This window comes from Emiliania huxleyi, assembly GCF_000372725.1.
Source record: "Emiliania huxleyi CCMP1516 unplaced genomic scaffold EMIHUscaffold_399, whole genome shotgun sequence".
NCBI classification, from domain to species: Eukaryota; Haptophyta; order Isochrysidales; family Noelaerhabdaceae; genus Emiliania; species Emiliania huxleyi.
This window is the reverse complement of record NW_005198972.1, coordinates 36,955-49,964: the sequence shown is the minus strand read 5'-3', so window position 1 is coordinate 49,964 and position 13,010 is coordinate 36,955. Positions and strand designations below refer to the sequence as shown.

General features: G+C 64.6%; 5 protein-coding genes across 5 annotated transcripts; 1 reads left to right on the top strand and 4 right to left on the bottom strand.

The window, feature by feature from the left end:
- Positions 1–557: 557 nt before the first annotated feature.
- On the bottom strand, positions 558–806 carry EMIHUDRAFT_75692 (hypothetical protein; the record flags this gene model as incomplete). Its single annotated transcript, XM_005770906.1, has 1 exon — positions 558–806. The coding sequence occupies one exon, from the start codon at positions 804–806 to the stop codon at positions 558–560; it is 249 nt and encodes an 82-aa protein (XP_005770963.1).
- Positions 807–1,811: 1,005 nt separating this feature from the next.
- Positions 1,812–2,702, bottom strand: EMIHUDRAFT_243801 (hypothetical protein; the record flags this gene model as incomplete). The annotated part of the gene is made up of 3 exons (XM_005770905.1): positions 1,812–1,830; positions 2,026–2,288; positions 2,427–2,702. 3 exons carry the CDS (start codon positions 2,700–2,702, stop codon positions 1,812–1,814), a joined length of 558 nt encoding a protein of 185 aa, XP_005770962.1.
- Positions 2,703–2,902: 200 nt separating this feature from the next.
- On the top strand, positions 2,903–3,706 carry EMIHUDRAFT_243800 (hypothetical protein; the record flags this gene model as incomplete). The annotated part of the gene is made up of 1 exon (XM_005770904.1): positions 2,903–3,706. The coding sequence occupies one exon, from the start codon at positions 2,903–2,905 to the stop codon at positions 3,704–3,706; it is 804 nt and encodes a 267-aa protein (XP_005770961.1).
- Positions 3,707–3,870: 164 nt separating this feature from the next.
- Positions 3,871–5,288, bottom strand: EMIHUDRAFT_430815 (hypothetical protein; the record flags this gene model as incomplete). The annotated part of the gene is made up of 2 exons (XM_005770903.1): positions 3,871–4,610; positions 4,722–5,288. 2 exons carry the CDS (start codon positions 5,286–5,288, stop codon positions 4,113–4,115), a joined length of 1,065 nt encoding a protein of 354 aa, XP_005770960.1. The 3' UTR covers positions 3,871–4,112.
- Positions 5,289–11,434: 6,146 nt separating this feature from the next.
- Positions 11,435–12,966, bottom strand: EMIHUDRAFT_445163 (hypothetical protein). Its single transcript, XM_005770902.1, has 6 exons — positions 12,931–12,966; positions 12,452–12,779; positions 12,287–12,361; positions 12,137–12,211; positions 12,015–12,041; positions 11,435–11,945 (listed from the first exon to the last, which is right to left on the bottom strand). Exons 2-6 carry the CDS (start codon positions 12,755–12,757, stop codon positions 11,682–11,684), a joined length of 747 nt encoding a protein of 248 aa, XP_005770959.1. The 5' UTR covers positions 12,758–12,779; positions 12,931–12,966; the 3' UTR covers positions 11,435–11,681.
- Positions 12,967–13,010: the final 44 nt, after the last annotated feature.

Sequence of the window (13,010 nt, the reverse complement as noted above, 5' to 3'; positions counted from 1 at the left end):
GCTCGACCGGATTTTAGTTTTTCACTGTTAGACGCCGTTCACAATCAATACGAGCTCCTGCGACATGCCATAGGACCAGCCTTTTTGTATTCCTTTCCCCTCCCTCGGCCCGACGGCGCCGGCCCCGCGATCGCACAGGGCTGCGCCACAGCCCACAGGCACACCGGCACCGCAGGCGCCAGGCCCGGCACGCGAGACCCACTCGGCCTCGCCGCGAGCTGCGAGTTCACCTATCCTTCTAACGCCGCCCTGCTGTGACCGGCGAGCGGCGTCCCCAGATGCAATCGAGCAGCTTCGAGCAAGCCCGATTCATATCCAAGCTCGCGAGGGCCTCATACTAGGCAGGCTTGGCCCCTCTTTGTGGAGCGACTTTGACTTTGTGCGCCGCGCACGCCGCTTCCTACAGGGAGGCATACACAGCCACGCGTCGCTACAGGGAGGCATACACAGCCGCGTTCGTCCTTTGCCCCGTCCTCTCCTGCAAAGGGAGACAAACTAGGCAAGGACGGGAACCGATCGCCCAAACCCAACCGAGACACACCGGTCACGCGCACAGCTCAGCGTGCTCTAGGTCGACCCGCAAGACCAACGCGCTCCCAACCCACCCCCTCGCCCGGCTGACGCGGCCGGCCAATGATGGAGGGGAAGACGGCGCGCGGAGCGTCATCGCCAGCGTAGCCAGCCTTGCACATGCCCGAGACGTTGTCCGCAACAAGCGCCGCGACCTCCGCTCGTTGTCCGCCATATCTGTCTCGGGGTAGGTTGAGAGAGTGGCGGCTTGCTCGCGATGTCGGGCTTGCACCCATCCGCGCCCACATCCGTCTCTCGTGTCCGGCATCACGCGTGTTTAACCCGAGAGCGTAGAACGTCCCGGGCGGGGGGCCCAGCACTCTCCGCCCTTCCTCGATCGATTAGTCCACAATTCGTCGGCCCGCACGCAGCGACCCGCAGCGATGGATGCCGCCCCTACGGCCCCTAGGGCCTACGACCGACGCGCCGATGCACGACCGGCCTCCATCGGAGCTCGAACGGCTCTCCGGCTGCCGATCCGGCCGTCCGTGCAACCCCCAATCCGTTCCTCACGCTCGTCACAAGTTGCACATGTGCATGTCCATGCACATGTGCATGCACATGTCCGGCATTGCCATGCCAGTTTTGGTAACGTTCGCGAGCTGCACGTAGTACTTATTCTGAAAGAAATGCTGCCAGGCCACGATCGTGAGGAGCAGGTGCAGCGCTCGGAAGAGGAGCAAGCTGTACAGCCACGCTTCAGAAGGTGCAGGTGTACACCTTGTACCGACACAGAGGTAGGCGCGCAGCGCCCACACCCTCTACCTAGGTGTGTGAGTGAGTGCTATACCTTAAGCGCACCTTATACCGAGGTACCCTCCACATGTCCACACCGGTACCTGGGCGCTGGGGTACTCTCGAGACGTTCACACCGGCGGTGCGCGCCAATAAGTGCGCGCCAATAAGGTGTGCACCGCCCGTCGCGCGCGAAAACGCAACACACAGCTCTCATGGCGCCCAAGAAGCCCACCTCCACGCAGAACACGACGCTCCACAGACCCTGGGGGCATGGACGTGATCAAGCAGTACCCGCGGGCCCGCTGACAGTCTCGAGGGCCGTCAAGCTCCTAGCCGTCAAGTTCCCCTTGCAGCCAGGTGTCGACAGGTGGCTCAGTATATAGGAATTAGGATTAAAATAAAGAAAACGGACAACCCAAGGGATGGGATTCCTAACCAATAACGTTTTTTTTGCACAGTTTACATTACATGAAGAATCATTTTCCTGCTCCTCGCCTCTCTCCTCAGCCGCCGCCGCTCACCCTGTATGTGCTCCGCTCAGTACTGCAGACCCCCCTTCTGGAGAGACCTCGCTGCGCCGCGAGCCTCTGTCATTCGCCGCCGTCTGGGAAGAGTCCGGGTCATGGCACCGAGCGCGAGGGGCCGTGCGCGCCCGCTCCACCGCGGCTCTGCCACCAGCGCGTCCCCCCCCCCCCCCCCGGGCGCCGCTAGTCCGACCCGCGGCTCTTCTTTTGCCGCTTCTTTTCGGCGCGCCGCTCCTCCTTGTCGCGCCGCCTCGCCTCCTTGGCGCGCTGCCGCTCCTCGCGCGCCTGCTCGCGCTCGAGCTCGGCGAGGAGCGAGGCCCGCTCCGCCTCCTCCGCATCCCGCCGCGCCTGCCGCTCCGCCTTCTCCCGCTCCTGCGCCTCGCGGTCAAACGCAGAGCCGCCCACGTACGCTGACGAGATGCCGAGCGCCTCCTTGAGCGCGTTCGTCTCGCGCTCCTTGGAGGCGGCGTCGGCGTGCGTCTCGCCGGTGCGGCCCGAGGGGGCGGCGGCCGCGTCGCCCCGCCCGCCGCTCGCCGCCGCCGCGGGCAGCCGCGCAAGCAGCTGGCTGCGCAGCTCGCCGACGCGCCGCTCGACCTCGTCGTCCGGCACGCCCTGCCCCTCGAGCCCCTCCTGCAGCCGCAGGCACTTGGCCTCGACCTCGCGCTTCCGGTTGTGCAGCAGAATCTCCGGGTTGGCGCGCTTCGGCCGGTCTCCGGGCCGCTCCATGTTGTGGAGCCCGCCGGCGCCGCTGTCCTTGACGCCCGCCTTGAGCTGCGCCGACCGGGTCGCCGAGACGTGCGCCAGGTTGCGAGAGACGTAGCCGTTTGTGCCCGAGCCGCGCACGGTGGCGAGGCCGATGCCGTTGTACATGGCCACCACGAGAACAGCGCCGGAGGGTTCCAATCTCCTTGGGGTTGTGGGAGGGCTCTGAGATTGCGAAAAAAGAATCAGTCGGCCCGCAGCGCGCCAGGGCAGCCCGGGCCAGCAGCCCGCCAGCAGCAGTTGGCAGCAGCAGCGCCAGCCGCAGCGCCAGCAGCAGCGCCGGGCGAGCCAGCTTTGTCGTATTTTCCATGCTTCCCGCGACCGACTCGTGGATCTCTCGCGCCGACGCGTCGACCCGTGCCGGCGTGCTGCTCGGCAAGGCGGGCGGCTCCTGTGCGCGGGGCTGCACTAGCGGCGAGAAGCTGCACTGGTGGGGCAAGGGCGTCACCGACGAGGATTGCCTCTCCCTCGCAAAGGCGCTGTCGGCGCAGTCGGGCCGTGAGCTCAAGAACCTGCTGCTCGGTACCAACTCGGTGGGCGACGCATGCGTCCGCGCCCTCGCCAGCTCTGCCCGCGCCGGCCACCTCAAGGAGCTGCGTGCTCTCGGCCTCTCGGGCAACCGGATCACGGATGATGGGTGCGAGGCGTGGGCCGGCGCTTGGCGCGACGGCGGCGCGTCGCTGATCGACCTCTACCTCAGCCGGCAGCGCGGCGATGGGCTGACCGACCGCTGCGCCACCTCGCTCGCCGCCGCCATCGGCGCCGCCGGCGGGTCGCTGCGGCGGCTCTCGATGGGCGACAGCGGCCTCTCGATGAGCGGCTTGGCGGCGCTCCTCCAGGCGGCGGCGAGCGGGAGCAGCGCGCTGCGCGAGCTCTCGCTCAACAACAACAGTATCTGTGGCCGCCCCTCCCCCCCGGTCGTCGAAGCTCTCCGCCGCATTGCCGATTCGGCGGCAAGCTGCTCCGCCAACCGCAGCTGTGCCGGCCGGCAAAGGTCCCTCCGGCTCAGCATCCGGAAGCAGCACGGCTGCAAAGCCCTGGAGGAACAGGCGGCGGCAGCCGCGTGGCGCGCGCTGCAGACCGAGCTACCCAGTCTAGAGATCGCCTTCTGACCGGTTCGTGAGCGGCGTGACTCGCGACGATGCGAGCATGCGACTCTGGCGGCGTGGGCCGTGGGGCGTGGCGGGAGAATCGAGAAAAAATCTCGCGAGAGCGCACGAAGTCGCGGCCTCGGCCGCACAGCCGCCTGGAAATGGAGAGTGCAGAGTTGCAGAGCGGAAACTGTAAGCAGACACACCGCTTCTCAAGTAAAATCGCGAGACCGCTTCTCGCGAGACGAGAAGCGTCCGACGCGCGGGACACGGCGGTCGCGCGAGAGAGAGACGGACGGAGACCGCCCTGACCGGTGACCGCCAGACCGCGCGGCGCGCACGACTGCCGTTAACCCATCTCTACTAGTCTCCGGGGTTTTTTCCGGCCGCGCAACCGCGGAGGCCCGGGTATGTAGAAGGGCGGTGCTCAGAAGGTGTGGTGGCCGATGGCGAGGGCGGTGCAGAGGATGCCAAAGACTAGGAAAGGTTGCGCGGCGGCCTGGTACTTGACGTCGTTGGCCACGGGGTCCTGGATGAAGGTGAGCTGCGCAAACATCTGCGGCAGGACGAGGCCGAAGAGCACCGCCGCGTAGGTCGTCTCGCCGATCGCGTAGAGGTAGGCCGCCACGCCGAGCTGCGTGAGGTCGATCGAGGCGACGCAGATGTACTTTGCGGTGTCGATCCCAAAGGCGACGGGCAGCGAGTTCATCCCGAGGGCGCGGTCTCCCTCGATGGACTTGAAGTCATTGACGATGGCGATGCCGAGGCCGGCGATCGAGTAGAGCACCGTTAGCACGACCTCCTGCGGCGTGATCGTCGAGGCGGAGAACATCGCGTGCCCGCACAGCCACGGCAGCGCAATGTACGACGAGCCGAGCGCGTAGGTGCCGAGCCAACCCTCCGCCTTGAGCTTGAGGGGAGGCGCCTGCGAGGGCCAGCGGGCGGGCCGCCCCGTCGAGGGGAGGGGCGCAACGAACGAGGGGCGGCGGCGGCGGCGGGGAGGGTGGCGGCCGGGAGGGTGGCGGTGGGCGCGCACCGAGTAGATGTACGCCATCAGCGAGCCGAACGAGGCGATGAGGGTGATGACTGGCCAGTCGTTGGCGGCCCACGAGTCGAGGCGGGTCGCGAGGACCAGGCCGCCGATCAGCAGCGCCGCGATCTGCGAGTAGACCTCCGCCTCGGAGATTGCGCCCGACGGGATCGGCCGGTTCGGCTCGTTGATTGCGTCGAGCTCGCGGTCGTACCAATCGTTGATGGTCTGCGTGAAGCCGCACAGGATGGGGCCGGAGAGAAGCATGGCGCCGACCGCCTTGAGCGTGTCCTCGCCCACCACGCCCCACGAGTCTGTCGTCGGCGCGGCGCCAAAGAGGTTCCAGATGGCGTGGTAGTTGCCCGACGCCGCGGCGCCGCACGCCACGCCCCAGATGAGCGGGATCCAGGTCGCAGGCTTCATGAGCTGCAGCCGGATCTTCCAGTTGAGGAAGGATTTGCCGTCGTCGACCGACGCACCCTTCAGCCCGAGCAGCTGCCTCAGCCCGCCCGAACCGTCCTCCGCCTCGGCGTTGGTCTCAGCCGCAATCGGCTTGGTGGGCGGCTCCTTCATCAGGAGGCCCGCGGCGCGTGCTGGGCGGAGGGCGGGTGCACGAGCCACATGCAGGCCCTGCGCCGAGGCGAGCAAGGCAATGAAGCAGAGGTCTCGCATGGCTCCAACAAGCTGTTGGTTTTTGATTTTCTCTTTTCACCCTCGGCCAGTGGGGGTGCCCGTACCGCCTAGCTCCGCGGACGGGCCCCTCCACCCTTCACGTACGGATCATGTAGACCCCACAATCGCTGTCGTGGGATCTTGTCATGTGAGAGATTCGTTCGGCGATGTTTTCTTGCTTATTTCGGAAAGAATTCGGCGGCCGTGCCATCATGAAGGGCGCGCTTCTTCGAGCCGCTCCTGGGCTCGTGCGTCGCCTCGCGCTCGCGCGGCACACGCTTCGCCGTAGCCTCTGCGCCGACCCGTCGCCGCCGCCGCTGTCGATCGCCGAGCTCGTGCGCCGGAGGCGAGCCGCCGTCGCCGACGTGCAGCAGCGGCACGAGGCTGCTGGCGCGCCGGGCGACGGCGGCTCGGTGCACCCGTCGATTCGTCCGTTCCTCGCGGACGTCGAGCTCTACCTCACCGACGGATGGTTCAAGAAGTTCCCGTCGGGCGCCAGGCTACGCCGGCTGCAGCGTGACATCGCCTTCCGGATGCCGCTCACGCTATCCGACAGGCGAGCCGGCCAGCCTCCGAAGCTCGCCTCGGAGCACCTGCTGCCGCTGGTCGAGCTGCTCGCGGAGCGCGGCCTGTGCCGCGTTCACCGGCGACCCATCGAGTACCACGCGCCCGACGGTACGGAGCTCACTCACGACCACATCACCGTCCTTCCCCCAGAGGGCTACAAATCGAGTGCGGCACCAAAGGCAAAGCCGAAGAAGCCGCGGCGAAGACGTGGCCAGTTTTCGAGTGGTTGGTCTTAGTGGCTTAGTTTTGTGCGTGCACGTGTAAATCGACCGCGGTAGACCGGCACCGCGGCGCCGGTCTCGTGACAGGTGAAGGTGTAGCCCACCACCCCCATAGTACTGGTTGCGTAGTAGTCTAAGTTCTGAGCCTCGAGGCTGAGCGGGTCTAAGTGTGCACGTGCACACTGGGGTGCTTACGCCGTCTAAGATCGGCGGCAGCCCGCAAGTCTGGCCGTGGCACGGCCTGGGCGGCCAAGAGGCTCCCACCCCGCGCACCGTGATCAACGATACTCGATACGGCGCGCGTTGCCCCACAAATTTTCTTCGCCTGCGGCGGGCGCCTTCTAATCCGGATCGATCCTTCTCATGCTCAGCAATCGCCGCCTCAGCATCCTCCTATTCCGATTCTCGTTGCTCTTCTTGAGCGCAATCTTCAAGCCAAACAGTTCTCACAAATAGCCTCAAGCTCAAACAACGTCGCATGTATGTCAAGGAAGCCTGTGTATGCTGGTCCTCTTTAAACGATCCGCGCGTGAGGTAGCATAGGGCCTTGTTGGCAGCAGCCAGCTTGTTGCGCTGCTTCGTTGCGATGAGCTGATTGGGATCGCAGAAGTGCATGCCAAGCACCGCCACGATCTTGAAGCAGAACACATCGCAACCGCATCGTCCGCACTGCCATCGCCCCATCGGCATGCCGCGCCCGCCGCTTCGCCGCAGCCGCCTTAAGACACGCATTAGCGGCAGCACATGGTACGGTGCGCGTACTTGAGCAGGCGAGTTGCGGAGCGAGTGACGGATAAAGTCGTGTGAAAGAGCTGTGAACGCGAAAGTATCGATATTAATTGCCCGCCGCAGGCGAAGAAAATTTTCAGGGTTTTTGGTCCCCTACGCCAAAGAAGTCGAAGATTTCGGCGCGCCCGGCGCGGTATGGAGCACGCGCGCTGCCCGGCATGCCTGCAGCATCCAAACGAGACGCACGGCGTCGCTCAGCCGTGTCCACGCGGCTTCGCTCCTGTCCTAACCGGCGCCATCTGGGCGGCTGCTGCGGAGCTGCTGCCGGTGGTGCGGCAACTGGCCGACAGATACAACGCTCAGGGCACCCGCCGGCGATTCACTGGAAAGGAACGAAGGCGCCGCTGTCGGCGATTCACCGCCGCTCGTTCCCGTCTCTCAAGCTGGCTACACCGTCCATGGACGAGGGAGACGTCGCCTCCTCTTTCGTCCCGGGCACTGTTCGCGCCGGAAGGCACCGTACACTGCGAAGTACATTAGCCTTCATCCCTCCTACCGCCGGCCGGGAGTGCAGCCTTCGCCATCGCTGAGTGAGATTATCCTCGACTTTGGACCTGCGAAGTAATGAACAACATGCAGTACGTCATATGCAATGGCGCTATGACAGCCCTGCGATGGGCGTCCTCGACGCAGACGAGGCTGAGCTCATCTGCATGGCGCAGATCGCCGACTTTCTCTCTCTCCCTGCGCGAGTGGTTGCGCCACCGTGGATGAGGCATATGGGCTGGGCAGGGGAGTTGGGAGAGGAGGTTGACTGAGGGCGCGAGGCCGCCAATCGTCACAGTCTGCTGCTGACTGTCGGTCGCTGACTGGTTGCGCATCGCGCTGGCCGCGCAGCGGCCTTTAGAAAATTTTGGCCGCAAGCCTAGTTTTGGAGAAGATCAAATAATAAGCGCCGGTGAGGCTTTCAGAAGCTGCCGTTTGCGGCTTCCTAAGTCAATTTTTCGAGAGGAACGTTTTGGCTTAGCTATAACGGCTCCAAAGTCGCGCGATCATCGAGTTTTGAGTCAATAATTATGAAAGGAAGGGGCTGGCGAGAATTATAGCTAAGCCAATCGATTCAGCGTGCTCTGAAACGCCCAAAACCGTCGAGTTTTTCGCGGTAGGCAAAATAGAGCCCTTAATATTTGATCTTTCTTGGCCACGGCCACGATTACCCGTCACTCGCTCTGCGCGCCGCAAGTAGCGCACTGGCCCTGGGACAAGGCGATATGGCGTCGTGCGCGGCATATACGTTGGTCACTGCGTGTATGTACACGGCACCCGGCTATGGCATGGACCATGGTGTGTGGGAGCTGGGAGAGAAAAAATAGAGACGACAGTATCGGATATGCAGAAGTCCAATCTCCGTCGTGCAAACCCACGCCGGCAGGAGCGCGCACGAGCCGCGCAGACCGTCAACTCGACGTGCCCGCCGAGTTACCTCAGCTCTCCCTCGCCTTGCCACAGTTGCCGCTCTTCTTGCACCTCCGGCTGTACGACCCCGGCGGCTCCCACGCCCGCCAGTTTGTCAGCGCCTCTCCCTTTGTCGAGGTCATCCCTTCCGGCCCCGTCGTCCACTTCACGGAGCGATCCCAGGGCGCCCCGCCAATCACGCCTCCTGTCCACGGGACATGCGAAGGCGGGCCACCGCGGACGGCGCGGTGCTTGTTGCGGAACTCGTCGCTATAACTACCCCGCTGACCGAAGAGAGGTCGAGTAATGTCAGCCTGCCACTTGAGCCAGCACTCTCCAAAGGTGTGGTTCCAGCCCGTGTCGAGCCCCCAGCATATCGGCAAAGGGCAGAAAACCCAAGAGTTGCAGGGTTTCTCGCGATGGTTAGACGCGTGGCGGGAGCAAGCGTCGCAGCATTCCTGCGCTGACGCAGTCCGATGCTTGATGCCAAACACCACCGCTACGCCACCAGTGTCTGAATGGGGCTCCTCATTGCACACCTGTGCCGTCGTGACTCCCGGGCAGTCCTCTGGGCAAGAGGAGCCCGTCTCCGGGCCTGTGCATGAGCCGTCGCCGCAACACCGCTTGGATCGCCGAGCGTCACATAGGCGAGCCCGTGGTGTCGCGCGAATGGACGCGGCAACGGAGAGAGTGAGCAAAAGTGTGGGCCGTGTGGGCAGCGGCAGCATTACACCAGGGCGTTTGCCATAGGCGATTGTGGGCGGCGGGCGGGCTTTCGGGCGGAAGTTTGGGGTCTCGCTTACAGTGATCCACAGTATGCCCCCCGCGCGCTGCGACGCATATGGCGCATATGGGCGCTGATGTCAAGACGAGCGACGAGAGTGGCTTCGACCTCCCTGACATGCGCATGTCCACGGCAGAAGACATGGATGTGTTCGCCTCAGCGGTGCATGTCAGTGGTGTTTGGGTGGAGGAGGCTGATCCACAGGTGCTCCTGGGCACACGTGTGCCAGAGGCACGGCCGCTCACGGCGCGGGACGTGCTGCTGTGTGGCCGGCCATCTACTTCGAGGAGGATGCGCGTGATTCGAGGGCTGTGCTGCGGTGTGCTCCTGCTGGCCGTCGTGTTGGTTCCCGTGACTGTCCTCGTCATTCTCCCATCGGTCTACGACAGCGTCGATCTTGAGCTGTGCACGATCGATGCATGTTTTGCGGCAAGCGATGGAACTTGCGAGCCGTGCTCCGACGCTGAATGTGCGCGGCTGGTTGAGGAGCGCTCGGCGGAGAGCGGCGCGATCCGGCTGCGAATGCGCCTCTCCGTGCGCAACCCAGGACTTCTGCCACTAACCATCGCGGGCGCCGAATTTGTGATGATGTCGCCGTGCAGCTCTGTTGATGATTGCGGCCTGAGGGGACTGCTCAGGGCGGAGCCGCTTCAGGCTTTACAGCGCGGCGCCTTCCTCTCATGCTGGCAAGAGGGCGGCGCGACCATCAGCGGCTCGAGGTGGGGGGAGATGCAGATCTCGTGCGAGATGAGCAGCGGTGAAGGCCTGAACCGTGCCGTCTCTAACATGGTTGACGGACGCCACCCCTTTGACGACTTTTTTGCTGAGTGGGAGGTCGAGGGCAGCGTTCTCGGCGTCGATCGCACGCTCCACGAGACTACCGACGCCACAACGCTCTTCGACCAAGAGGACCTCTTCGGTGTCGCAGAAGGGGAGGAGGAGGCGCGCGCCCATTCGCTACGCAGCGGCTGCGTTGCCAGCCACCAGACGGGGCTCGCACAGCTCTACAACCTCGGCAACGCGAGCCTGTCCATGTGCCCGCTGGAGCGCACTCCCTACGATGTGCTTGGCGACCTGGGCGAGCACATCGCCGGCTGCCTCCCGCGGCTCTCCCTCTACCTGATCAGCGCTACCCTCGTCGACCCGCCGGAGGAGTGCACTCTGAGCGGCATCGTCGGCTTATTGGAGCAGGCGGCGCTACACGGTCGCGCGCAGGTGCACAATCCGACCCAGTTCGACATCGAGCTGCATGACGCCGCGTTTGAGCTTCAGACAGAGTCTGGCGAGCCGTTTGGCGCCGCGCACCTTGAGAGCGCGGCGCTGCCGCCACGCGCAACGAACGATTTGCCCTTCACGATCCCTCTAGCACCTTACCTCGGCGAGCTGCTCTCGCTCGACGAGGAGAACCAGAGCTTCGCTGAGACGGTGGAGGCGCTCATCAGCGGGATCAATACGCTGCTGACATCGATCGACACGCTCAAGGCCGGCGCCGTCCGACTCGAGGCGAGGGTGGCCATTGCGTTGCACGGCACGCAAATTGACCTGCCGCTCTCCGCGTCCGTCGATCTCACTGACACTCTCCCGGGCGGCAGTGGCGGCAGCGGTTCTCTAAACGGCGAGTGCAAGTGCGTCGTTGGGCCGAACGACAGGTGCACGAAGGGGCTCTGGGATGCATTGCAATCTCCACCGCCGCCGCGGTACTCGTATTCGCTGCCGCCGCCTCCCTCGCCGCCGCCATCGTGCCCGAGATGTAGCTGCGACGCCCCTGCATATTGGCCCTTCAGCGGCTGTGGCTTTCGCTGCGGTGCGAGGTGCGGCGACATTTGCTGCTCCACTTGAGCTTAAATATTTAGTTGACAGTTACACACACAGAGAGAGGTCAGAGACAGAGTCCAGCCTCTCCAGAGAAACTTTAGAGACAGAGTCGCCACGTCCAGCTCGCTTGCAGTCGAACTTACAGAGTAGCCGTGTAAAGCCGTACGGCCTACGGGAGAGAATGCGCACACACACAGTCACAGTACATACAGACGGCACACATACAGACGATATAAGGTAAGGTAAGGTAAGGTAAACTTCTCCACACACACGAGGTGGTGGGGCAAGGGGGGGCAACCCTCGCGTCTCCACGTCTAACGACAGGAGCCCCACGGCATTTAAAGTGCAAGGCCCGGTGCGCGTGGGTGAGCGGTGTGTGTGTGTGTGTGTGTGTGTGTGTGCGCACACAGACGATATCCAGATGGCAGATGGGGGTAAAAAATGGAGCGCAAGTCCCCGCCTTCGGTCTTTGTGCAGGGTTCCGATCCAACTCGTTAAACGTGACTCCAAACGAGTAAGTGACGCAATGGTCGCACAAAGAACCGTAAACCGAACACACGCCGCTGACAGCTCACTCGGTCCCGGCACACGCCCTGTAAGCCTGTGTATGACGGGAACGCACACGTGCGGCGCTGCGAACGCGCATTGATCACAAGCACTCACACCCCACCAGAGTCGGCCCGCCGCCGCCCATTGAACCCCTCCTCTCTCTCCTCACTGCCCTCATCGGCGACTGAGCTTCTTGGTGCGCATGTTTGTCGCCTCGAGCTGCGACGCGTTCCGGTCCGCCTTGCTGTCGATGGCGTCGAGCTGGCCAGACTGGAGCTTGAGCTCCTTGTTCATCGCGTCGGCCTGCAGCTTGAGGTCGCCCACGATGGACGAGATCTGGCTGAGCGCGTCGCACTCGTCCGTCACCGGCGCGGCGCTGCCGCCTCCGTACACCTGCTCCCGCCTCCAGCCGCTGCCTCCTGCAGCCTCGAGCTGCGCCTGGAGGGGAAGGGGCGGTGGGTGAGAGGCCCGCGGTGGCGGAGCGCGCGAAGCGAGGTGCGTCGGCGCCACTGCCGACTCCGCCGCCCGCTGAGCCTGCGGGAAGGGGCGAGGCGCGCACGTGCCGGTGAGTCCGTGCGGCCGTCTGGAGCAGCCGAGGTGCGGGCAACCGTGGTGCAGGGCGAGCGAGCCTCCTCGCTCTTGTCCTCCCCGCGCGGGTCGCGGTGCGCCACGGTCTTCCTGATCTCCTTGTTGGTCCCCGTGGCCTACGCGTTGGTCGCCGCCTCGCTCCCAGTGACTCCTCCCCTCCCCTTCTACTCCCTCCTCCGCCCAGCGGCTGCCCAGTTGACAAAGGTGCCCCGCCACGACTCCATGCCCCGCAGAAGCTTGTTCGAGGTCTGCAGGTTCTCCTCGACCTGAGGGGGGAGAGGGAGGGGGGGGGGGAGGGGAGGGGAGACGTCGCGCCCGCCCGCCGCGTGCAGAGACCTCGCGGCACGAGCCCGCGCCTTTTGCTGGTTCGCTGCGATCCCCTTGAGCTGCTCCCCCTGCATGTGAATGTCCCTAAGCGTCGCGGCGCCAACCTCGCGCGTCTGGTTGGCCATAGCCGTAGTGCGATGCAGCGAATCCTTGATTGCCGAGTCGTGGTCGTCGATCCGCTTCTGCAGCTGCTCGAGGCTCTCCTCCTCGGAGGGCGGCTTCCACGAGGTCGAAGGGCCGACGGCAGAGGAGCCGCCGTAGCCGCCGCCGCCCCAGGGGCTGGCGGATGCGCCTCCGCCCATCAGCTGGTCCTTATTCATCGCAAACTTCTTCATCGTGGCGCGGTTGTTTGGCCTGCTGTGGCAGCGACAGTCGCGCATCGGAGGACGGAGCGATGTTTTTGAGGCCGCGGTTCTGTTTTCGGAGGACATCGACGCGTGCTGCGATCGGGCGCGCGCGGGGGGGGGGGGGGGTGCGCGGTTGGGGCGTGTTTATCGGGATAAAGCACCTGTGCAGCAAGGACGACAGCGCTAGCCCGACTGCGGCAGCAAAATGTGTTTTCACAGCTTGTTATGAGAAGAAAATACG